This window comes from Eutrigla gurnardus (assembly GCF_963514095.1).
Source record: "Eutrigla gurnardus genome assembly, chromosome: 12".
Lineage (NCBI taxonomy): Eukaryota > Metazoa > Chordata > Actinopteri > Perciformes > Triglidae > Eutrigla > Eutrigla gurnardus.
The window spans coordinates 17580965-17607745 of NC_139926.1; the positions used below are offsets into that span (position 1 = coordinate 17580965).

The 26781-nt window shown below is 43.4% G+C and overlaps 3 protein-coding genes across 4 annotated transcripts in view; 1 reads left to right on the forward strand and 2 right to left on the reverse strand.

Annotated features, from left to right (window-relative positions):
- Positions 1 to 6969, reverse strand: part of sytl5 (synaptotagmin-like 5) — a 28668-nt gene extending 21699 nt beyond the window's left edge. For both annotated transcript variants that reach the window (XM_084022621.1, XM_084022620.1), the window contains exon 1: positions 6824 to 6969. The gene's annotated coding sequence lies outside the window, so the exon portion shown is untranslated. The remainder of the gene's footprint in view (positions 1 to 6823) is intronic.
- Positions 6970 to 8293: 1324 nt separating this feature from the next.
- Positions 8294 to 10273, forward strand: LOC311021800 (dynein light chain Tctex-type 3-like). Its single transcript, XM_084022623.1, has 5 exons — positions 8294 to 8420; positions 8938 to 8979; positions 9099 to 9222; positions 9333 to 9410; positions 9954 to 10273. The coding sequence occupies exons 1-5, from the start codon at positions 8394 to 8396 to the stop codon at positions 10028 to 10030; spliced, it is 348 nt and encodes a 115-aa protein (XP_083878749.1). The 5' UTR covers positions 8294 to 8393; the 3' UTR covers positions 10031 to 10273.
- Positions 10274 to 11098: 825 nt separating this feature from the next.
- Positions 11099 to 18374, reverse strand: xk (X-linked Kx blood group (McLeod syndrome)). Its single transcript, XM_084022622.1, has 3 exons — positions 17776 to 18374; positions 13805 to 14067; positions 11099 to 13175 (listed from the first exon to the last, which is right to left on the reverse strand). Exons 1-3 carry the CDS (start codon positions 18018 to 18020, stop codon positions 12250 to 12252), a joined length of 1434 nt encoding a protein of 477 aa, XP_083878748.1. The 5' UTR covers positions 18021 to 18374; the 3' UTR covers positions 11099 to 12249.
- Between the last annotated feature and the right edge of the window lie 8407 nt (positions 18375 to 26781).

Below are 26781 nucleotides of genomic sequence, written 5' to 3' on the forward strand. Positions count from 1 at the left end.
AGAAAAGGCGCCGAGCCAGAGACAGAAAACGATGATTTGGTTTCGGTCATGTTGTGTTGTTGGGCGTGAGCTCAAGACCATTTCCTGAGATGTGAAGTCCAAAGCCAGTCTCAAAACATAACCATTTCCAAGATTTTGCAGCCTTTACCATCTCATGTAATGCAGAGAATATGAGGCTGACAAGCAGTATCCCTCAAACAAATGAGTCCCTGGTATCCAAACTTAATTATTCTTAAAGGTAAATGCTAACAACAGCATGCTGCTAACATGTAGCGGGTGTAATGTTGACCCTGTTCACCATCTTGGTTTAGCGTGCTTTTTGCACAGCCGACACTCATGGGGATGTTGTTAAATGTGCAGGCAGTTAGCTATAAACTCAAGTATTGGACAGATTCCAATTTCCTTTCATTTCATGGTAGGATTACCAACTGCCCTGGGGGAGCGTAACTCTCAGGGTGCTCTGTTCGCCGACTCAATATCCTTTTAATATGACACCTTAAGGACCCTTTCAAAGGGGTTTATGTTTTCTTTCAGCTGTGTTTTTTTTCCCCTGATGATCAAATGTTCAATGTACGTTTCCCTGGATCAATATGTTGAAATCAGCTACCTACAATTTATAGCCTACTGATGTTAATCACCTTGAAACCTGCACCATCTCCAGTGGCTGAACAGATTTTTACTATCTTATCCGAGACATCCATGAACTGTGAAAATAGCCCGTACCAATATCTTACATCAGTCTATAGGAGCCAATAAAGGAGCCTGGGAATGTTGGGATTACCCCTTTTCCTGGAGACCCAAATGACCTGTACACATGTGATTATTGGGTCACTTTAAGATTGTTTTGTTCATGTTTACTAAAGCAAAGATTTAAACTGGAATGATGAGGACATCCTTGGTATATTTAAACCTATTCTGCCTTAAATATGTGGCAAATTATCGTATCATATTAAATATTTAAGTGGATTTAATGCTTCCAGTACATGATGCAAATGATGACAGGTAAAGAAACACCCTCGATAATATCCCCACCTCAATGTTTCTATTTGCAATTCTTCATCTTCTCCACCTGCAGTTCCCTCAGTGCATCCTCAATAAATCAGTTGGCTTCTTAATGTGACTAATTACATGCAGGACAAAAGCTTTGTGTGTGACGGTGACAGAGGCTAGCTGCTCCTTCAGTCCTCAGTGGAAACAAGTCCTACCATGAATACTAAACACGATGAAACGGGCATATTTTCTTCTGCCAGAAACAGCAGTGACATCGTCCTGATTTCCAGCCACAGTTTGCCTTCTACACCCACAGACCTGGCGCTGTTTGGGCTTACGCCTGGAACTGTGAGACGGTTCAGGCGAAGGCAGTCTGGTCGTTGGATAAACACACAAATACTCGGTGTCTTTAAGGAGACGAACGAAGAAAAACTACGATTTAAGGAAAGGATTGTGTGCTATCTTTGAGAAAAACTTTCCAAAGAAAAGCCTTTTGTTTTTCAGCACGTCGAACACTTAGAGAACAAGTGATGAGAGGTTTTTAGTTCGGGGCTGGATCTCATTAACCCAGTTTCAGACGTGGCCTTTGCTGCTTCTTCAGAGAGAGAGAGAGGGAGAGAGGGATGTTCGGGTTATAAACAGCTCCCTCTCCTTTCACCAACATGGCTGAATATTTCATAGCACTCTTTCCTGTTTAACTGCTGCTTGACTGCCACATTTTTTACTGCTCTTTGTCTTCTAATGGAGAGCAGGGAGTCCTCCGTGTGTCCACAGCGGTATCACCATTAATCAGAGTGGAACAACTGAACTGCATGTGTAATTTAAAGCTAAGTGGACACTAATGGGTTATGATTTTCCTTTAAGATTAGCCTCGTGTCATTGCAGTTTTATTACACTCCATGTGGATGCATTAGTGAACACGGAGGAAACAGATGCAGAATGAAAATTCAGCGTCCCGGACGGATCGATGAATAGAGATCCTGCAGCAAAGGACGAGCTGCTGTTTTAGGCAGACGGACTCTTTTAAAAGGATGTAGAGTCAAAAAAAAGGAGGTAAAAAACCTCCCCTCGTCTTTTATTTGCTGCGTATCATGTCGGTGAGAGCATTTCAGGTGTCATGACATCTATTCAAACAAAACACTTGTGAACAGTAAACCAAGTTCAGCTCGACATAAGAGTACACATGGAGAAAAATAAATCCTGGCCATGAGCCAAAACCATCTGTAAAATAAACAGCGTGCGGGAACCAATATTTGGAGCACACAACATTTTGACAGAAAGGGCATCCTGACAATTACTGAAGGCTCACGTACGTCGAGCCTTCGGAGACGCTTCAGTAACTTGGACTTTGTAATGAGCTGCTGCGTCCTTGGTATTCCTGTCTGGTAAGGCATGCTGCTTTTTAATGATTCTAACAGTGAATAAAGACGTCTTTACAGTGTTGGTGCTTCATTTATTTGGTGTTTACTTTTTAACTTTTCACTCTTTAAATACATAATGTAGACCCTTCTCTCTGAAATCACCTTTTCCATAAATGAGATATTAATGCAGGGAGTTGTGGGGTGCACGACTTCTCCGAGGGTCACTTACACGTGCTCATGAATCTTGTGGTCTTACAGCATGTACCAAACCCAGTGACTATGCGCATTTCAATATAGACTTTGCCCTTTTGCAGCAAATAAAGGCGAGGTAACATGACATTCTGCTAAAACGGATGACTAATGCTCGAGATTATGTGATTAAACTGTTTATGACGTTGTCGAACGACCTACGTCTGTGAGTCTCCACCTGTGATCACCTGATGGAGAACAGGACGTTGTCTAACGCCTTGAAAGAAGATAAACATGGAGTTCAGGTTCACAGGCTCCTGCTTCGTGCTGCACTTTACCTTGCGTTCGCTTTTTTACCCGTGCATATCTGTCAAGCTCAGAGCGACCATGGAGACCACAGACTATGTCATTTTTGGGGAAATGAAAAAGTGATTTCAGTGAGAAGCAGACAATATCGAGGTGTGACATGTCCAGCCCAACCCGGGGGACAGTTTTTAATCATGACTAGTGTGAAATCCATGAAAATCTGAACCGCTGGGAGTCTATCGACCTGGTTGGAGATGGTCGATGCTATGATTGGCCAGTCTGCATTCCAGGGGCGGGACTTAGCTAAGGGTCAACTGCATCATAAAGAGAGATCAATTCTCACAGTTTTCACAAAGTAACATCATCCCATGCACACACGCTTTAAAAAATGATCATAATCACATAATACTGACGCTCCCAGCCATGTGACTACAGCTGTCCCTAATCTGTTCAAATATATTTATTGAGTAAACACATTGATGTGCGTGACTCGCTAACAATGAATCGAATTAATGTCCGTGTGTGACGTTCCGCCGTGTTGACTTTTCCACAGAGCAATCACGCTGGTGCTGGGAAGTAATAATAAAAATAACGATGTCATTTTGAATGAAAAGGCCTCGTTCCGAGTGTGTTTGCCTCCACACTTTTGCCCAATTTACAGGATGAAGTGTTCCATCAACCCATCAGGGCCCAGCGGCCCCCTCAGAGGTTCAGGCCAACATCACGGAGCGCCCACGTTGCATGGCATGTGCCTGTACACGTCAGAGGTTCAGGGAGGGCGGCACAGAGCCATCACTCCCTGACCAGCAATCTCTTATTCAACTGAGTGATTTTTCTCTCAGTGCTGCCTCCAAATTACATTTCTTCTTCTTCTTCTTCTTCTTTAAGTGTTTTTTCTGCCCTCCCACATCTGCGGCGTTAGTGTGCGGACGGGCTTCCACTGATTGCTTCGCCGCCGCCGTGATTGAACGGGGGACGCGATGCATCTCTGAGGCCGCGTGGGGCTACAGGCTGCATACCAAACAGATACGCACTAGAGAGCCGTGGATAAAGAGGAGCATCAATGAGTGGGAGGGAGGGAAACCCCGCACAACACGACACCTCGGAGATCAGAGTGGCTGAATGCAGCAGCACAGGCGAGCTCTGCTGCGGCAGCTCAGGCCATCGGCGGAGTTAATCTGGATATAATCATGCAGATTATAGTAGGTTTAATAAGCTCGTATTCAATGAGGCTCACGTTGTAAATGTGCGTCTCCATTACACTTGTCCTGTTTGTTGTTTGTGAGAACAGAGCAGGGTGACAGTAACAGCGCTGACATATAAAGGCTGAAAACTGGCACTCTAGAAGCAGGTGAGAAAAGGGATTTTTTTCAGATTGTCCTGAAAAAATGAGTATAATAATATTACAATACTATACAACATCTAGATGTCACATAATGATGAAGCTGTTATCTCATTGGTTGTGCTTCGAAAGGTCACCAGCAAATGAGCTCAGGGTTAATCTTTTCTAACGTTGCACCACGAGATGTTCATGAAAATGTATCGCTGTGGTTACATCGCCAGCTAGCTTCTACTTGGAGCTCTTGATTTCGCTGTCGAGTTCGATTGCTCTTTGAGGGCATTTTTTTTTTGTCACGCTTAAAAATTGTACATGCTAATAAGTTTAACACAGTGTAATAATTCAGCTCTTCTTTTCTGGTCCAAACTGAACGATGTATTCACAGTTTTTTGGTTTTGTTGGTCAGAGTACATGAACTGTATCCCTGTCACAGATATATCTGCGGTAATAATACATTCATGTGTACACACACACACACACACACACACACACACACACTACTGTGTCTTCTTGCGAGATCTTGGAGACGCAGACCTCTAATGCTGCGTGACTGCCCTCCCCAGGGCTTCTTTCTGCTCCGCTGCATGGCTGCCTGAAATCAGGGAATCCCTTCGTTCCCTGGCTTCACTCCGCCTTTAGTCACCCATGTATTCCCCCTCCAGCAGCCTCGTGTGTGTGTGTGTGTGTGTGTGTGTGTGTGTGTGTGTGTGTGTGTGTGTGTGTGTGTGTGTGTGTGTGTGTGTGTGAGCTGCATAAAAGCTTGGTTATCATTAGGGAGCCATTCTTCGCCCATGACAATGATAAAACAGCCTCAGCAGATACGGCATCCACTGCTTACAGGAGCCAAATGAACCAATTTAAGGAAGTGTCACTGTGACAAATTATGTGGTGGGATGTTTTTTTTTTTTTTTTTTTAACACAGCAAAGGCTTGTTGTTCACAGAAAAACAAAAAAGCAGTGTAAAATAGATCAGGGATGCTGAGATGTTTTCCTTTTTGGGGAAGCTCATACTGAACAAACCTTCAAGAGGCTATTTATATTAATAGTGAATCCACTTTCACTGCTTCATAATGAACCTAATGAGAATGTATGAACTTGTGGGTTTTATTTTAAAGCATTTTTAGCACAACTGCTTCTTGTTTATTCACTGTTGCCGCCAGTTTTAACCACACAGACCTTTGTCAGTGTAAGTTGTCACTTCGACAGTGCCTGACAGGGCTAATGGTCATTTTAATTCATTTAAATGACCTTTTCAGACGACATTGGCAGCTTAAACTGGCCAATTATAATGCAATGCTCGCTGCCAAATAACAGTAAATTAGACCAAACCACCGTGTCCACGTTTCAACCTGAAATCAACCTGATGCAATCGAAATTCAACCAAATATTACACGTCATTCAGAGTTGAGACAAGTAGTGATGACGACTGAGTTATCATTGAAAGCAATGGAGAAGAAGGAAAAGATGGACAGATGTGACAGTTGTTATCGATAGAAAACAAGTGTTTCAGGTGTGAGGATTTGCTGCTTTTCTCTCATTTGTATCAATGGAACAATTAGGGGGACAAGAGTTGCTTGTTTTTTTTACCTTTTATGGATCAAAAGATGAATCGATTCACCAAAAACATGATCAGGGTCATTGGTAAAACCATCAGTCGCAATCCTGAATTGATTGAACAAAAGAAATTAGTCATCGACAACCCTGATGTAATTCATACATCCTACATTCATTATGAATGTCTGATTTAATGTCTGGTTAACAGAGCCTTGAAATCCTGCTCCTCGTCTTCAAAAGAAGCACCACATTCCCTTTTTTTTTAATCTCAAACTGGATCTCACATCTCTGCTGTGAGCGGCAGCATCAAACCCCAGCAGAACGCCGACTAATCGGAGGCTATAAGAGTTGTAATCAGGAGTCTCCCTTACACCTGAGACGGAGTGGGACATCCAACCAGTCCTGCAGACACCCAGCTGCATCACTGTGTCTGTCAAAGCCCCGGGATATCCTGGTGTCTCCATGTGAAACCACCACAGACAAGGTCATCATTAATTCACAAGCCACATATTATAGGACCACTGGGTTCATTGACAGCATCTGGCCTGTTTTAAGTTGCCTGGAATGGGTGAAGTCACCTCAAACCCAGGTGATCAGTTGATCTAAACCCCCCCCTGTCCTCCTTATCCAACTACTGCCCTCCATGTCGTGACAACGAGGGGTCTCAAACCTCCGCAGTCGGCAAGTTAATCAATGCAACATATTCCCGGGACGTTATTGAATTCGAGTTGATGTGAGCGCAGGTTAATCTCCCGTCGAAACCAGCGGGAGGCAACAAGAAGCGAGAAAAAGGGAGCTTTTTGCTGCATTGCACCTGCCCAAGCGCGCTCAACTTTAAGCGGGGAGAAGTGGGGCTGTCTGGTCCCGCTGGTGTGTGACTAAATCCTCCTCCGACGCGGTCGTGAACACAGCACCCCCCTCCACCCCACCCCCCCCCCCACCCCAAAACCCCCCCCCAATAAAACAGCATTAACTAGAGAGACGCGTGCAGGCAGCGGCTGGTTGTGCCATATGCCAGAGGAAACACGGAGGCGTCTGGTGTCCCGGTGTGTTGCCTGTTTGACCTGCAGCGGCGGCGTCTTACCTGGCGGCGGCGGCGGAGGGCGGCGAGGAACCGGCGGCGGAGCGCGGCAGGCCGGCAGGGTCCGTCCCGGGATCAGGGAGCTACGTGAGTGCGTCGGTGCGCCTCGGCACTGTCTGAAGGCAGATATATCCACAGCCAGGGTGTTCCCGACAGGAGGGGGCGTGGTGTGTGTGCGCGCGTGGTGTGTGTGTGTGTGTGTGTGTGTGTGTGTGTGTGTGTGTGTGTGTGTGTGTGTGTGTGTGTGTGTGTGTGTGTGTGTCACACTAGCTTCACAAATAGGCGTATTTCTGACAATGCGACAATTGTTTCAGTACAAACTCATCTCGTATTGTTTATAGGGAATAGACTTAATGAGCCTAATAAACACATGAAAACATATATTTACATCTCTCTCTCTCTCTCTCTCTCTCTCTCTCTCTCTCTCTCTCTCTCTCTCTCTCTCTCTCTCTCTCTCTCTCTCTCACACACGCACACACACACACACACACACACACACACACACACACACACACACGCACACACACGCATTACGTTCAGGTAAACTCCTTATTGTCACCAGTGGTACGTTATGAATTATGGATTCCCTCTGGAGTCTGTATTTCTGTGGTTATGGCCAGAGCTCTGCTGCGGAGTGACATTTTATTTAATATTGTATACAGCTGAGAGAAATAGGTCCACTCAACCAGAACACACAGGGCTGCATTAAAAGGTGGTGATATGGGGGGGAAACATCAAAATAAAAGGATGCTATTCCAGTTATTCCATTCCTTTTTCCTGATTTTAAAATGTATTTTTAATCACCCTGCTTGGCCTTATTTTAATATGTGTTTTAATTATATATTATCTGTTAGGAATTGTCTAGAGAATATGAAAAACAGTCTTTTAGATAGCTTGTGTTCATTTATAGCAGCCACTAATCCACTGTGCCCACGTTAAATATATAATCAATAAAATAAAACACATGATTACAAATTATATTAAAGGATTTGATAATTAAAGGTTATATTATGGCTATTAGGCTATACAATAGAAGAGTGCACGTTGAAATATAGGTTAGCTCCATGCTAGACACTGAAAACACATATTAGATTCAAATGAGGATGTACAAACAATATAATATACAATAAAATAAACACATGAAATAGGCAATAAGTAGAAAAAAAAATTGACATAAATTTAACATACATGTCTTTTTTTCTATGCAAACTAAATGTGTCACTTTTCAGCTAACATTGTCCAGTACTTACATGATTACAGTGATAAAGCCCGAGTTGGCGCTGAAATTATTTTATTAACTTGTTAATCTCAAGCTGCACTGAACATTCATCCTGATACAAATATATTTACACTGTTTTTCGTATGAATGAGACGCCCTCTGTTGTTGATGCGTGTATGGTGCTGTAGTGTCAGACTCCCACCACGGTGAGGCGACATAAACAGATGCCGGCGGAACAAGGACGTCTTTTTCTTTGCTCGCTGACTGAACAGCCGGAAGTAAACAGGAACAATAGCGTCAGCTAAGCCGGCGAGAACCAAGAGATATAATACATCTGTATGAGTTTCAGTAACGATGGAGGAATACAACTCTGGAGATGAGGTAACGATGTTTTCAATCACATTTAATTAAACACAACAAAGACTGTTCACTTGACGTCAGTTAATTCAGCTAACTAGCTTAGCCAGTTAGCCGAGGCTAACTGTCGTTTCTATCGGGGTGTGGTCACTGTCATTATATCTACATTTAGAATGTTATATGAGTATTAATGTAAGAAACAGAACCTTATACTGTATAAATATGTATATATAAATATACATATATATATATATGTATATATATATATATGCGCTCAGATTTGTTTTGTTTGTTATCTACTCTTCATTGATTTACTGTAATATGTTGTCTTGTGTTGTTGGATAGGTATTGGAAATGTAGGAGTAAATGAATGAATGCCATGCTGTTGACATGGATGTTAACCATGTGACATCGTCAATGTTAAACATTTTAAATGACACATGCTGTGTCAGTAAATCTACATAGTTTTTTTTTTTTTATCAAAATAAAACCATGCCACCAATTAACCACATTTTCCCTTATTTTTCCCATTTGACTCCAGGTTGTCTTCAATGCCGATGAGGTCAATATCTCAGTTAAAGAGGTATATTTTTCATTTCCGGAAACATACATACCGGTACATATTTTATTGTAAATCCACTCTTTAATGTGATGACAGTGTATGTGACTCTCTCTCTCCGTCTGTCTGTGGTTTTGTCTCAGTGTATCGAAGGTGTTATTGGAGGAACAGATTACAACCAGAATAAAGTAAACCAGTGGACCGCCAGTATAGTGGAGCACTCTCTGACCCACCTGGTGAAACAAGGACGGCCGTTCAAATACATAGGTGAACTAACTACCCATCATTCACAATAACATGAATCCACAGGAGAGATATGGAGCTAAGATTTGAATCATAAATATGTGACTGAGTAAAATTGCTCTGATGTTTTGCAGTAAACTGTGCGGTCATGCAAAAGAGCGGCGCTGGTCTCCACACAGCAAACTCCTGCTACTGGGACACTGCCACTGACGGTCAGTACAGATGGTAGCATTCTTATATTTGTTACAAAACAATACTTTTTACAACCTTACCTTAGGATTTCTTCTGGTCTCTATTTTTATGAAGAGAAGCCACATTCTTTAGTGTGAAATCTTGTCTGAACACAAGCAGTTATACAATAACTTTTCCTGGGTAGAATACATTTTTGCATAATTCATATTTAAATCAGGAACTATCTGATTAAACTAAGTGAGCAATTGTGATTATGACTCTGACCAGAGATTCATACATGATACATTTCTGTCAGTTATCTTTTTAAAGATATTTTGTCATCAGCATTTACAGCCAATGAGAAACAAGAATCTCAGTACAGAAACACAAGTGATACTGTGTGTTTTAGCTAAATTAGAAATGTATTCATTCCATTAAATAGTTTGGAACGGTTGGATGTAGTAGTTTGTACCAGGATACTGCTGACCCCCCCCCCCCCCCCCATTTGTAAAATGTTCCACTAATTACACACGTTGCTCACAACACTTCTACTGTGTAATTTCTTGCTCATTTGTGTCCTTCAGGAAGCTGTACAGTGAAGTGGGAGAATCGCACCATGTATTGTGTGGTCAGTGTGTTCGCTGTTGCCGTGGCGCTGTGAGCTGCTCTCTCTCTCTCTCTCTCCTTACACCATCATGTCTATCTTCCTCTACCTTGAAATGGCACCGTGAGCAAGAAGCCATGAAGATCCTCTGTATGTGCGAGTCGCTTATTTCTCCCCACAAGCTTGAACGACGTGATGTCAGGATAAGAGTTGTGGTCAGCCTGCTTTTGTGTGAGAAAATGTTGCTTTGTAGGGACCAAGAACAGGATATGATAGGATGAAGCAGTGCTTTGTTAAGAACTTACACCTCAAACATATCTTGTTGAGAAATGAACACTGAATGTTTTCTCTCACGGATGCTGTAACCTTTATTTTTCATCATGCTAGGAGCAAGGCTCTGTGGGTGGCAATGTCTGACAGGCAATGACTGACATATTTCAACAGCTATTAGATGGATTGCTACATTCAAGCCTTCATCTGGATAAATTGCAATTATTTAAATGATCCATTATTTTGGTTTATGATCAAATACATGCATAATCAATGACATTCCTATCAGCCACAGCTGTATGTCGTGTTTAGAGCCAATTATCAAAGGTTAGCATGCTAACATGCCAAACTAAGATGGGGAACATGTTAAACATTATACCTAATAAACATCAACATTCCTGTTGTCAGTGTGAGCATGTTAGCATGCCTACATTAGCATTTAGCAGCCTCATAGAGCTGCTGGCATTGCAGCAGACATGCCATTTCTAAAGTTGCGTCAATTTGTACAGACTCATTTAAAACGGTTGTTGTTGTGAAATCTCTACTAATAGAAAAAAATGTCTTAAAAAAGAAATACACTTTCCCCCTTTTATTCTCTGTACAAATAATCGATTTCTTCTGTAAAACTGAGTTCATGAAGGCTGTTTAATAAATTAATTTATTGGAAATTCTACGGTGCAGTCACTAAATTAACAATCCACTCTTTTTTTGCATCCGAATGCGTGTACAAACCAGAATTTGATCTGACAAATGTATAAAATTACTATTTTGCAATTTGCCTGTTCGTCCACTAGAGGGCAGCATGTGACCGTGTGTAGTAAGAGCTTCTCAGCTAAAAATAAAACACTGACAATCTTCACATATAAATATAAATTTATTTAGATTTTTAGGTAAGGTTTTATCTTTTCAGTGTCTTAATCTTGTTCCGTATTAGAATGTTCAGTGTATATTAGATTTTTTTTTTTTTTTTGCCTTATTTGTACAAACATTAGGAGCATTCATTTGATACCCAAAGTTGTCATCCCTCTGCAGATACATTGCAAATAGGAGTAGGTGCAAAAACAAATAACACTGATATTCGCTCTCACACACAATTATACATAATACTATTTTTTGTTGTTGTTAGATATAATCAATTTTAGTGGGTACTCGGTGCAAGCATTCAAACTAATCAGACACACAGACACGAGAGCTGACAGACGTGACAAGCGTGAATTAGAAAACTGCAAACACATCGAAACAAAGCATTTCACATCGCTGCAGCTGTTGCTGCTCAACGGTGGAACTGAAGCCACTTAAATCCTCTTTGTAAACGTGCAAACACATTAGGCTCGAAGACGCACGTGCTTTGAAGTTGACGTGTTTGGTGATCGACCAGGCTCTATAAACGTGTGGAGATTCACAGCTCATCGTCGAGAAACAAATACATCACAGAAGCAGCGCCTATTGATGATAAAGCTCTTATCGAGGAGTAAAAAAGCTGATTGATTGCAGCCATAAACTAGAGGGAAGATCAGAAAAAACCCTCCACAAATAAATAGACCCCCCCCCCCCCCCCCCCTGCAGATGTTAATCTGAGGCTCCACACATGCACAACTCCATGCCATACAGATATACTAAATACAATCGATTCAAATGCATGGTGCCTTGTGGTCAGTAATGCAGCATTTAGAAGTAGACACACTAAAAACTACAGAAGTAACGGTGTTGTCCATGTTTTTATTTGTATTAAAGGCTGCAGGACGTCGCGTTCGGTATGTTGGCTGATGAGACAGGTGAGCGCCTCCTCTGCTTCCGCCCACAAGCGTGTTTGCACCTCTCCAGCTAAGGACACATTTGCTTCACGTAGGAGTGATAGACAGCGGTAGATATATGAAAACAAAAAAAGGATTCAAAGTGTAAACTCAACTCGTGGAGGGGAATCATGTGGCACTTAGAAGGTTACAGAGGGTGCGATAAAACTCTCCGCCGCTCCTCTGGATGGCACGTCAAACAGCCGTGATGTGTTAAGCATTGCAGGATACGCTGTGGTTAATGTCCCCGTTGATTCCACCGCATATATTATTGCCCGTTTCATTAGCGGTGTCGTAGATCGTGTCATTGAGCATGTCGTACGTTGTTTCGTTAGGCATGTCGTCGGTGGTGTCGCTGGACGTGTCGTTGGCTCTGTCGGCGGCCGGCTCGCTGTGTGCTTTGGGGCTGGGGGTCTTTCCCGCCGGCCTGTTGTGTGGCGAAGCGGTGTTGCACATGAGGCAGAGGAGCGGGGAGCAGTTCCAGAGGCCCTGGGTCATGCTGAAGGAGAACAGCCTCCGACACGGATGACAGAACTGGTAGAAGACCAGCATGAAGAAGATGGCGATGGCGTAGGCGACCAGCAGCTGCAGCACCAGCAGCGGCGCGCAGATGAACTTGTAGAAGTCGGTTTTGTAGACGTACCACAGCAGGAGCAGCGAGGCGTTCTCCACAAAGCGCAACATGTAATACACGGCCATGCGATACCAGTTCTGGGACTTATTGATGAGGTCCGGGTCGTTGAGTTTGACCTGCACCGCCGACCAGCAGAACATGTTGATGCCGGCGTAGAGGAAGGTGAGCAGGCAGAGCACGATGGTGGTTCCGACCCGGGTCAGAGTCTTTTCTATGTTCTCGGGGAACGGCGAGTGGCTCAGCCAGAACAGGATCCACGGGTAGAGGAAGAAAACCAGGAAGTTGAGCAGAACCACGGGCAGGACCCAGAGCTGCAGCACGGAGCTGAACAGAACCAGAACCACCACGCGAGTCGCAATCTCGAAGCTCCTCCACAGGAAGATGCACATATAAGCCACGGGCCGGACGTCCACCTCGTAGTCGTCGTATTTGATCTTGATGGCCAGGATGTTGCAGCGCAGCGCTCCGTACACGATGGACAGCAGGGAGATCACCATCAGTGTGCCTGACGTTGTAAAAGAGAGACATATCAATAAATATATTGTTTATACACACAAATACAGAAATACAACTACATTACAGGATCTAGAGATATATGGGATCTTTTAATTGGCAGTATAAACGATGATGATTCCCAGCATTAAAAACTGTTTAAACGTGTGTGAGGTTCTCCTCTAAAGGCCTTGAACCTCCCATGAATTCACTACACTCAGGTTGTTAAATCAGTAAACGTGAAATAGGAGTGTCTGCCGGGAGCAAAGGAAAACAAGATTTATGTATTTAGAACATCTTTTATTTGCTCCTAACTCAAAGACCAGATGTCCTGGTCTGACTTTGTGTGAACTTTCACTAAATCTCTCTCAGGAATAGAAACACTGGCTCGCACAAAGCGTTTGACAGCCCGATCTGCACCGACTGGCGGACAGAATCACCATTTTCCGTCCTCCGACTCAGAGAGGCGGTTACATAACGCCACTTTGACTCATGAAAACACCATCCTCTTATTTTCAATATGGCACTCAGCTGATCAGCCCACATCATGGGGATGTGTGGGGATCGAAGCGACACGTGACCATGAAAATCAAAGAGTCTAATATACTTAGAGTGCATGAGCCTCCTCCTCCTCCTCCTCACCTCTTCCGATGGAGACCCCCTGCTGCAGGACACAGATGTAGAGCTGCAGGGTGAGCTGGGGGGCCGAGCCCAGGAAGGCCTGAATGACGGAGGTGCGGGCGAAGGCTGCTCGGTGCGTAAACAGTTTCCCCTCCGCCTGTCCGACCTGCCGCTCAACCTCCTCAGACTGCCCCCCATGGGGGATCTGCTTCTTCCTGGTGATGCTGACATACGGCTCCTCCACGCGGCCCACGCTGCCATAGATACAGAACGCCTCTAGACACCTGCGGGAACAGAGGCGGTCTCAGTGGACGGCTGCAGGTGACCTTTCATCAGTTTGTCTTTTTCTTTAAACATTTCTCTCCATCTACTTACCAGCTCACAGTTCCAACACTAACAGGGCTTAAATAAAAGGCCCCTATGATGCATAATTGATTTTTTCAGCACTTAACTCAGTTACGCCAGAGAACCTTTTTTTTTTTTAACATGTGATTGTTCATCATCATCAATATCTATATTGGTACATGGACGGCAGCATTTAGCCCTCTGTTATGGTGAATATCTAAAGGGATCAGTCAGCGAGGTGAGCTGGAGGCAGCGCTGATACACGGTGCCAATAAAACAGCAAGACAGGAGGATTTAAGCCACAGGGGTGCTGATTATCAGCTGGAGTGGCACGCACAGTGAACACACCACTGCCATGATTAAAATATATGTATAAATGAATAAATAAAGCAGCTCTCAGCAGCTTTTCAGCTCATCGTGTTGTTAAGTAAATCCACACAGAGAGTGACAGAATAATCTTGATTTATAGCAGCTATAATCAATATGTTTAACAATGCATCTGATTACTACTCGCGTGTGGAAGTTCTATGAAGCTTTATCGTGTCTTTCAGCTCTCCCTTTCAGGCCCACAACGTCACCATTTTCTTGGTTCGCTCTCACAGTTCTCACTCTATAAACTCAGGATGCCTGCTCAGCACCGAACAGCACACAGTTAGTGTCTGGTGACCATTACTGGAACAATCAGGGGCTAAAGGAACGGAGCTTTAAGAAAGTGAACATTGGACACAAACACGACTTCAAATGAAAGTTGCTGAGTTAACGGCTGGATGTGTAAATAAGCAACATGTTTGCTAACAATTGCACTATGTCTACTTATGTCAGTGTTGTGTTGACAGCTTGTTTCTGCAGGTTTAAAGATTTTTAAGACACATAAAAGTACGCTGCACATCTTTTACCCTTAAAAGAGTCTTAAAATGACAGAATCTATGAATACATGCAAATATTCTTGACTGAACAGAAGATGTCTCCTACTTCAATTAAAAGTAGATTTTCAGTGATTGACCTGGAGGTTTCCCACATCACACTTTGCATATTGGATCACGATTGTCTTTCAAAGTCATCTCGTACGTCCTTAACTCAGATTGAAGGCATATTTTCCTCGTTCAGCAGATTAAAGTGAAAAAAGGCTGCAAGCTCTGCATTGTTGCTTCCAATTGAACACACATTTTTGAGTGGAGGCGGTTTCAAAAAAAAAAAAAAACAGCATGTACTTTTATGTTTTACAGACAGATTAAAGGTGCGATTGACAACGTTGATAACATCCAGCCACTAGATGTCGCACTCGCACTCCCCCTTCCATTGCATTCACACAACACGTTTTTTCCACACTTACTGACAACCCCAAAGACTCTTGACCCCTGACTATGCAGAGATACCATGTGATACCAACGTCGTTATTCTATTGGCTCACAAGCCTTGCTAGAAGCCGCACGTCACACATCTACACACAGGTAAACAAAACATTAATTACGGACCGACAACATCTTTAAAATCATTAATTCACAATCAGAGAAACATTTTCAAGAGAAGTGATACCTTGATTCTGCACTTTTCTAAAAGCTCTGTGGATGTATTTTTTTTTTAAAGTATTCATTTAAATAAAAATGTTATCAATATGACCTTTAACCCTCCACTTGTTTAGAGTTGCGAAAGAAGAAGTGATGACACAGGAAATTAGAATAAGGTATCTCATTAGGTAAGAAGCTGGAATGTAGAAGTTAAAACAAGTAGTTGAGAGCTTTCAGCACAAGAACCAGCAAAGTCACTGCCCGTATGACCCAAAATGATAAGCGCTGTGTTTATGCAATCTGAAGTGTTGTTTGGGGCGAGATGAGAGGATGAAGTGTCTCTGTGCTGTCGGCTGTAGAGACGGACGTTTTCCTCCCCGGCTGTGTTGGGAGAGATAAGAAGCCGGCAGTGACTGCACTATTCTTAGATCCGCTTTTGACTGAGGAAAGACGTGGAAGTCGGAACAGTAATCATCGTAACGGGCCAGGCAGGGTCACATCCTCAGAGGCCACCGCTGGGGAGTCAACGCGCTGCCAGGGACGTTCAACTGGTCGACCAGAGAAAACACTCTAATGTGGATTTTACTGGGTCGTCACAAATAGAAGCATCTCTAGCAGCTGCTTAGTTTGTGTCCTCAAACTTGAGACAAACCAGAGCCGTTCTCAACGTGAATAAATTGTTTAAGCCATAAAATCTGAATAGTTTGTTCATCCAAACAATCCAATGAAGTCATGTTGAAATACAACAGAGAAAAACAGCACACTTTACATTTGAGGAGCTAAAATTAGTGCATAATGAATAATGAATAACCGACAGAGTTTTAAAATTACAATAGCTGTTGTTTTCTGTTGATTGACTAATTGATTCATTAAAGAGAATGATCTGAATCTATTATTCCAATGGTCTATAAAACACCCAAGAATGGCAGAAACTGTTTGCTGAAGCCCAAATTGATACATTAAGATTGTTTTCTCCACAAAAACAGCAAATATTTACATTCACAATATTCAGAAGCTTGAGCTGTTGGGCTTTTTTTTCTACTTCAAAAGCAAATTAAAATCCAGATTTGAAAGATGCATTAGTGGCTCGTATCCTATCAGATTAAAAGGTAAACTGGAAAATGGGATATCTGTCAACAGCTGTATTAAGACATTTGAGGACATTTTTTGTGAGGTAACTGTGACGTTTTTCAGGGATTTTTTTTTTCAGCACTGGTGATGCATTTTGTCAGACATAATGATGTAGGCCTATTTGCAGATTAATCGTCTGTCACTGATAACGTTGTTGATAAAGTGTTTTCAACTGGGGGTGCAACTAAAAACTCATCTTATGTAATTAGTTAAAGCGACTTTACTTCATGAGACAAAGAGAAACAGAAAGTTCTCACATCTGAGAAGATGAAATAATTGAATATTTGAGCTGCTTTTCCTGAAAAATGACTCAAATATTTAACCGATTAAGAAAATAGAGACACTTATCAATTCATCCACAGATCGTTTCAGCTCTAGTTTCCCTCGGAGGTGAAGGGAGGCTGCTTTGATGACATTCCTGCACGTCTGGCTGCAGGGAGGTTATACGTGCAGGATTAGGCTCCTATAGCTGAAGCAGATGGTCCCATCATGTCATACCAGAGGCTTACACTGAGAAGGCCTCTTATGGATTCTATGCTTAAAGGTTCCTCCATCACTGAGCCAGCTTCTTCATCCTCAAGTGATTTAAAGTCATGAATAAATCAGCTGAAGACGATCCAACTGTGAAGCAGATCTGAGTGAAAGCAGCCTACATAGACGGAGGTGGCTGCCTGCTGTGCGAGTAGGCAATAGGGAACATATCAATAAGCATATTGATCAACCTTTGGTGCAATGAGTGTGTGTGTGTGTGTGTGTGTGTGTGTGTGTGTGTGTGTGTGTGTGTGTGTGTGCGCGTGTACACACACATCCATGCGCAGCAGCATGGACAGCCAGTCAGAGACAAAAGGCCGGGGGAAATAAAAACACTCGTAAGCAGCTTATGTGCAAATAGGCCTCGTTTTTAGCGACAAATGTGCACCAGTGCACGCGACACCTAGACGTGCGTCACGTGACCCGCGATTAGGATGCCACCGACCACTGGTGAGACACCAGCAGGCCAACACTGACCTGACGACGGGTCCGAGCTGCAGGATGTGCAGCAGCAGGACGAGCGGTCGGTCCCTGCCGAGGTCCCGGTGGATGAAGGTGAGGGTCAGCTGCACGAGCACGGACGGCACGAGCGTGAAGAGGAGCGTGAGCCCCTGCCAGATTTGGTCCCCGGCGGAGCGGTACGTGGAGCTGAGGTACAGCGCTGCCGTGGTCTCGGCCGTGAACAGAGACACCGACACAAAGATGGAACTGGGGAGTCGCATCCTCACTCACTCCGCCATGTGGGGGACGCGGCTTCTCCCCGGGTCCGCGCGTCCATTCCGTTACCACCGGACAGTCGCTCACTCACCCGCCGGACGGACGGCGTTATTTCAGGCTCCCGCAGCCGCCGCTGCTGCTCATCTGCGATTTTGAGGCGGGCGGGATGTTTTCACAGCCCGGTGTTGTCCCGGAGAGGGCCTGTAGGGGGCGCGCGAGGCGCTGCGCTCTCCTGAACCCGCTCGCGAGAAGCTCCTGTCGATGAGTAGACGCCCCCTGCAGGCAGAGCTGTGCTTGTTCAGACGCTGACCATTATTTCTCTCATCAGACAGATCAAATAGTTGGTGTGTGATTGTGCACAGGGAGGGATGAACCTGCTCCTCCTCTCTGTCCTTGAGTGAGAAACTGTGTATGTATCACACACGTTAAAAATAAAGTAGATTTTTTTATAAAGTCACTTTATTATTCGTTTGCAATGAATTTAAACATTTCTCGAATATTCAGTGATCATCAACATGATCACATCCAGACAGACCAGATCCATACAGACCGGATTTGGTAATTGTTGGTAATTACGGCCAAATGACTCTTTTTAAAAAAAATTGCTTTCCTCTGAAGTAATTTAATTAATTATCCAATTTAAAATTATTGACAATTGACAACATACATTAAAGATATTTTTTCACATTCTTAATATACATTATTTTATAAGATATTTTTGTTTTATAGCCGACGTAGACTGTTGCGTTACACACTCATATTAGTACCTTCGGTTACATGTTAGTCATACTACTCTAATCATGCATTTCATTTATCACATGCCTTCAGATCTGAAACGGTTTATCTGTTTACATTTTTGCGTCGAATCTGTTCTAGCGGTGTTCAGGCCATAGAATATTGGTTTTCCAATTCTGTCTGATCAGAACTCCCCACTCAGGTACTTGAAAATTGTAGTGTCAGCTGGGATCGGCTCCAGCCCCCCCCCCCCCCGTGACCCTGAATACGGGATAAAGCGGTAGACATGGATGGATGGTTGAGCTCTATTCGGTGGCCAGAGAGAAGAGAGACAAGCAAACTACTGAAACTCATTTCTAAAATGAGAACAGGTACTCTGACCTGCTAAAAAGTGCTTTAATCAACTTGAAATCAACTCAACTGTGAATCCAAACAAACAGTCATGACAAATGTTTTCTCAGCAAAAACGTGATAAAATAACCTTACTGGGGCTGCTCTGGATGAAGGGAGCACATCACACATCAGTCCTGTCTGTATTAAACTCCCCAGAATTCATTTTAAGACTATTGATTCCTTTAAAATCACTGAAAACCTTGATTACTAGTGCAAGGCTAAGCTAACATTGTAGCTGGGTGTAAGGCTAGGCTAATATTGTAGCTGGGTGTAAGGCTAAGCTAACATTGTAGCTGGGTGTAAGGCTAGTCTAATATTGTAGCTGGGTGTAAGGCTAGGCTAACATTGTAGCTGGGTGTAAGGCTAGGCTAATATTGTAGCTGGGTGTAAGGCTAGGCTAACATTGTAGCTGGGTGCTAGGCTAGGCTAACACTGTAGCTGGGTGTAAGGCTAGGCTAACATTGTAGCTGGGTGCTAGGCTAGGCTAACATTGTAGGTGCATCAACACTCCAAATAAGGTCATTTAACAAACAACAAATCAAACCGGTATCCAATAGCAACCACAGAACATGTCACCTGGATAAGGTTTAAAAGCACAGAATTTGTGATGTCATAGATCAAAGACCATGGAATCTTTGATCTTTGATGTCTTGATGTCATCAAGATCAAAGCCAGTGGAAGTCTATAATTAAAAATGCCCAAAGTTGTTCTTTATACAACTTACAGTCAGAAGCCAATGTACTTCGGAGAGAAAGTTGTAGCGATGGAAAGTGCACAGAGCAACTACCAGAGCAACTACCATAACAACACACTGATGGAAGATATTGAACGTGGCGCCCCATTGAACTGGTATCACAGTGTATTGGAGGCAGACCTTCAATCTTTGGACGACAAGGCGAGACTCACCTCCAGCAAAATAGAAGGGAGAGTTCTTCTTGAAGTCGATGAAGACCTGATGGAGAATTTCCTTGATCTGCACCGAGATCACAGCAATGACAGACAGATGCAAATGGAGATAAGCGACTTGAAAGCCAAGCTGAATACAGCTGTGGCTCAAAAGGGTGCCCCTCCATCTGCATGTTTGGAAAAAGCTCAGAGAAAGCTGCAGAAGCAGATCTCCATCAACAAGGACCAGCATGCTGAGCTGCAAAAGATAAAGGCAGTACTCAGTGCTGAACGGCAGCTCCCTACGGTTGCTAAAACCAATGTGGAGTTGGAACTGGAGAGCTTCCTGACCATTGAGAGAGCTCAAACCCAGAAGTTACAACAAGAGTTGAGCAAGGTCGAGGCAGCTCTCCAACAGCAGGTTGAGGAGACTAAGAAGGCCCTGGAGAAACCCCAGGCTTCCCTTCAAAGTCCACACACAACCGACGAGGACACGAAGCTGGTCAAAGACTCCTGTCAGGGAATCATCAGCGACCCAGAAGAGAACATCAAAAATCTCAGGGATGCTCTGCAGAAAGCGGAGCAGGAGCTGAATTCCGAACGTGTCCTGCGGCAGCAGGAGACATCGTTCCTCACAGGTGAGCTGGGAAAGGCTGGCCAATACCATCATTTCCACGTCAGCGTCATTGCTTCTCTGCAAAAGCAAGAGTTTGAGGTGAGGCAGACACTGGAGAGATGCCAGGCAGAGACCAGCCAGTTGGCAGAGGCCCTGAAAGAGGCACAAAGTCAATCCAAAAGCCCCAGTGAAGAGGACATGGAGTCTGTCAGAGACTTCTGTATGGCCAAAATCATTGAACAGACAGAGGCAACTAGTAAGCTCATGGCTGATCTGCAGAAAGCAGAGCAGGAGCTGAAGACCGAACGTCTCCAGGCGATCGAGGAGAGATCCTCCCTCACAGCCCAGATTGATGTTCAGGCAGCAGAGACCAGCAGGATCGCAGCGTCCCTGAAAAAGTCAGAAGAGCTGCAGCTGCAGTGTCAGGAGGAGAAGTCAACCCTTCAGAAAAACTCTGAAGAACAGTTGGCGAGTGACCACCTGGTATGGCAGCAGGAGAGAGCCTCCTTGGTGAAGCAGAACATGAAAGACAAAGCTTCCCATCAGGCTCAGCTCCACAAGCAGGAGCAGAGGAAGAAACTTGTTGTGGCTTCTATAGCAAAGGCCGAGCAGCATCACAAGAGTGATCAGTCATCCCTTGCTGCAACGCTGAAAGAAGCACAGGACAAGCACCACGCCCAGCTAAAGATTGTAGCCTCTCTTCAAACACAACAGGAGGAGGCTACAAAGATCCATCAAGCCCAGCGGGAGCAGCAGAAAGTGGAGACCAGCAGGATTGCAGCAGCCCTGAAAAAGTCAGAAGAGCTGCTGGAGGCTGAGCGTCTCCACTCTGAGATGGAGAAAAAGAAGGATCAGCAGGATCTGGAGACCGAACGCCTCCAGATGGTGGAGGAGAAGTCATCCCTCACTGCAACGCTGAAAGAAGTCCGGGTCAAGTACCTCGACCAGCTGAAGTTTGTAGCCTCTCTTCGAACACAACAGGAGGAGGCTACAAAGATCCTTCAAGTCCACCTGGAGAAGCAGAAAGTGGAGACCAGCAGGATCGCAGCAGATCTGAAAAAATCCAAAGATTTGCTTGAAACTCAGAGTCTCCGCTTTCAGGAGAAGTCATTGCTCCTCCAACAGCTGGAACAATCCCAGAACAACCATGTGGCCCAGCAGAAGATGCAGGACGAAGATCACAACAACTTCGTGGCTGCTCTTCAGAAAAACTTGGAGAGTGACCGCCTGGTATGGTTGGAGGAGAGAGACTCCCTGGAGAAGCAGAACCTGAAAGACAAATATATCTATCAGGCTCAGCTCAAGAGTGATCAGGAGGAGAAGTCATCTCTCCTTCTGGCCACTGAGAGCCTCAGTCAGGCTCTCCAAGAAAAAGAAGAGGAGTTGAAGACCACAGAAAGCTCCTTGAGGTCCCAGCTGGACGAGGCTCAGAGCCAGATCCAGAAGAAGAAGAAGCCATGGTTTAAAAAGCTCTTCACGGGACATAGACACTGATGAAAGCACACACACACAGAAAATTTGGCCAAAAATTATAATTTGGAAAATAATGCATGCTGTATTATAATTCCTAAAAAATAGATATAACAGAAATATACACTCAACAAAAATATAAACGCAACACTTTTGTTTTTGCTCCCAATTTTCATGAGATGGACTTAAAGATCTAAAATTCATTCCAGATACACAATATTACCATTTCTCTCAAACATTGTTCACAAATCTGTCTAAATGTGTGATAGTGAGCACTTCTGCTTTGCTGAGATAATCCATCCCACCTCACAGGTGTGCCACATCAAGATGCTGATCTGACATCATGATTAGTGCACAGGTGTACCTTATACTGCCCACAATAAAAGGCCACTCTGAAATGTGCAGTTTTGTCTCACAGCAAAATGCCACAGATGCCACAAGCATTGAGGGAGCGTGCAATTGGCATGCTGACAGCAGGAATGTCAACCAGATCTGTTGCGCGTGCATTGAATGTTCATTTCTCCACCATAAGCCGTCTCCAAAGGTGTTTCAGAGAATATGGCAGTACATCCAACCGGCCTCACAACCGCAGACCACGTGTAACCACACCAGCCCAGGACCTCCACATCCAGCAGGTTCACCTCCAAGATCGTCTGAGACCAGCCACTCAGACAGCTGCTGAAACAATTGGTTTGCATAACCAAACAATTTCTGCACAAACTGTCAGAAACCGTCTCAGGGAAGCTCAACTGCATGCTCGTCGTCCTCATCGGGGTCTTGACCTGACTCCAGCTCGTCGCCGTAACAGACTTGAGTGGGCAAATGCTCACATTCGATGGCATCTGGCATGTTGGAGAGGTGTTCTCTTCACGGATGAATCTCGGTTTACATTGTTCAGGGCAGATGGCAGACAGCGTGTGTGGCGTCGTGTGGGTGAGCGCTTTGCTGATGTCAATGTTGTGGATCGAGTGGCCCATGGTGGTGGTGGGGTTATGGTATGGGCAGGCATCTGTTATGGACGAAGAACACAGGTGCATTTTATTGATGGCATTTTGAATGCACAGAGATACCGTGATGAGATCCTGAGGCCCATTGTTGTGCCATACATCCATGAACATCACCTCATGTTTCAGCAAGATAATGCATGGCCCCATGTTGCAAGGATCTGTACACAATTCTTGGAAGCTGAAAATGTCCCAGTTCTTGCATGGCCAGCACACTCACCGGACATGTCACCCATTGAGCATGTTTGGGATGTGCTTGACCGGCGTATACGACAGCGTGTACCAGTTCCCACTAATATCCAGCAACTTCGCACAGCCATTGAAGAGGAGTGGACCAACATTCCACAGGCCACAATTGACAATCTGATAAACTCTATGCGAAGAAGATGTGTTGCACTGCATGAGGCAAATGGTGGTCACACCAGATACTGACTGGTTCTGAGTCCCCAGACCCCCAATAAAGCAAAAAAATGCACATTTCAGGGTGGCCTTTTATTGTGGGCAGTCTAAGGCACACCTGTGCACTAATCATGATGTCAGATCAGCATCTTGATGTGGCACACCTGTGAGGTGGGATGGATTATCTCAGCAAAGCAGAAGTGCTCACTATCACACATTTAGACAGATTTGTGAACAATGTTTGAGAGAAATGGTAATATTGTGTATCTGGAATGCATTTTAGATCTTTAAGTCCATCTCATGAAAAATGGGAGCAAAAACATAAGTGTTGCGTTTATATTTTTGTTGAGTGTATTAATATTTTTAAAAAAAGGGCGGCACAGTGAGTTGCACTGTGTCGTGTGGGTTTCCTCCGGGAGCTCCGGTTTCCCCCCACCACTCAACAACAAACCAATTTGGCCCTAAATTTATATGATATATTCCCCCCTTGTCCATGTGGGTTTTCCTCCGGGAGCTCCGGTTTCCCACAAAAAAAAAAACCCTCTCCGGGAACCATCACCTTAACGCGGTGGAGAGGTTTGTGTGTCCCTATGACCCTGAGGGCTGTGTTGTCTGGAGCTTTGTGCTCCTGCTAGGGTTTCCCATGGCAAATTGGTCTCAGGCGAGGGGCCAGACTAAGAATGGTTCAAAAGCCCCTATATATAAATGAAGAAGAAGAGGAGCAGCAGCAGAGATAGACAGAGTATTCGACCCCAGTACTTGAGTAAGAGTACAAATACTGCTGGTCAAAATTTACTCCGTTACAAGTAAAAGTAGCTCAGTCGACATGGCACTCGAGTAAGAGTAAAAAAGTACTTGCTTTTAAAGGTACTTAAGTATCCAAAAGTACATGCTTTTAAATGTACTTTAAGTAAAAGTAAGAGAGTAAATTTCAAATAAAATGAATGGTTCTACCATATTTGTTTCATGTGTTGCATGTTCTCGTGCTGCTTTTATGTTACGGTTTGTGATGTTTATGATAACGAAGCAACTGTATTATTCTATTCTGTTCAGTTGTCTCTATTCCTAGAACAACGATATACTAGATTTGTTCTTTCATTCCCCAAGAAACCACATGGTGTATATGAGTATTGTTTACATTTACACAATGTTTTCATATTTTTCTGCCTTTTCAAATTGCAAATGAAGCTATGCCTGATACAATAAAAACATTTAAATCTCAATAACACAGAGGAATGTTACAGTATTGTCAGAGCTGCACTGATTTATATTTTAAAGACATTGTTTTCTATAATTATCACGATTCATTATGTGAGGCTGTCAAGGCAGTTAAAGATGGTGATGTTTTTTCTTCTGGACGCTATGAATAAAAATGCATCTTTAGACTTGCAAATGCAAAAACAGCACACAAATATGCACAGCTCATAAATGCCCCATCATTATGCTCAATTAGCATCAGGAAAGTACTTTGGGTTGCTATTATTAGACATTTTTACCAACTTGAGCCATGATGATGTGCAAAACACTTCATTTCAGTTTGTAATGTTGTCACTCCTTTTACTCTGAGAGATGTAAAGTAAAATAAGTTTCAAGGCCTCATTATCACTTTTATGTAAAGCACTCTTCCGTGGACTGTAATTACTGAGGAGTGTCTTGAACAAAATGCATGAAAAGAAACCTGACCCTGTTTTTTTTTTTTAATATACAGTCTTACAAACCTGCAGTCCAACATCCATGTTTATTTAAGACAGGCTAAAAATCAATTTGTTTCCAATTGGTCAAATTGGCACTATTAAAAAAATGCCAAATTAACTATTAACGGTTCCTGTTTCCAATGTAGTCGTGGGTTTACAGACAGCTATCATCAGATTACTTCGAGACTGAAGAAAATGCTTGATCATTTTTAGGCAAGTTCTGGAGTTATGAAGTGCACTTTTTCTATGATTTCCAAGTCGATTCATCGACATTCATTTGCAATTGACATAGTGATAATGATATCCTTAAGTGTAAGTGTAAGTTAAAATAAATCTAAGCAAAAACACATGTATCATGTCTCTGTGTTCAGATTGGACTTTGAGTGTGATTTACCTCACACAGTACCTTTTCCCACGTCTCTTTCTCTCCACACCCCAGAATGTGAAAACCACTGTAGTAGAGTTCACTTCATTGTAAGTTGAAAAGAACAATGTTACAGCAAGTGGTGATAAACCTGGAACCAATAGCAGCAGAACAGGAACACGCTCATGCTAACATGCTCTAAATGACAAAGTTAACAGGAAGGCTACATTGTTCCCAAGGCTACATTGTTATACATTTGCTTATTAGCACTAAACTCACGTAAAAGTACAACTGGGGTTGATGAGAATGTTATTTTGCAATGGATTTGATTTGGCCTGAACAGGCAGCAGGGTGTAGGGCAAATATATTCTCTCAGCTTTCAGTTCAGCATGTTTTCCACCAGGTGGCGACAAAAGCCCACAGGCTTGACTGGCTGCTGTCCATGGTGCTGAAGTCAAACTTCACAAATACACACTAAAACATTTGAAATACTGGGAATGAATTGATCTCAGACCTTTAACTCATACGTATTTTAAGTATCTTTTTTACTTTGTACTCAAGTATTTCCCTTTTCTGCACGTTTTACACCACTGGATTTATCTAACAGCCGCATGATAATATTTCAGGCACTGAGGACATTTTCTGTAGAACGTTGTACTTTTACTTTGCTCAGTCACGTATATTTATCTGATAATAAAATACAATACCAGCAGCCTGAGTGTTTTTTCTGTTCAGACAATGGCCTGGTTCAGAATTGGCGTGCATCTTGTGTGCTCGCATGAAATAGGCTTTAACATTTTACAAGCAAAACACACAATAATCTCATCTCATATTACTTTTAAACCACCAAACACATTAAATATTTAGCTGTATCACAGGTAAAAGGTATCAGCCACGCTCATTACTGCTTTAATCACACTGCGTGCCATTTCTGAGACGATTAAAATGGTTATCTGAGTCAAGGTTGTGTGAGAGAAGCTTTGCATATCAATTTAATTTGAAATTAGTTTGTAGTTTCAATGCATAAAGAAAGAGATAAAAGAAACGGTGAATGCCGTGGGCACACATGGTAGAAAAGGTTATCTTATGAATAAGGAAACATTTTAATTTTGACCATCTAAAAGGCAAAGTGCATGCAAATTGAACAAAGGCCTTTCTGTTTATGTTGAAATGGAAAGACACGTAGGCTGATAATAATATCAATAA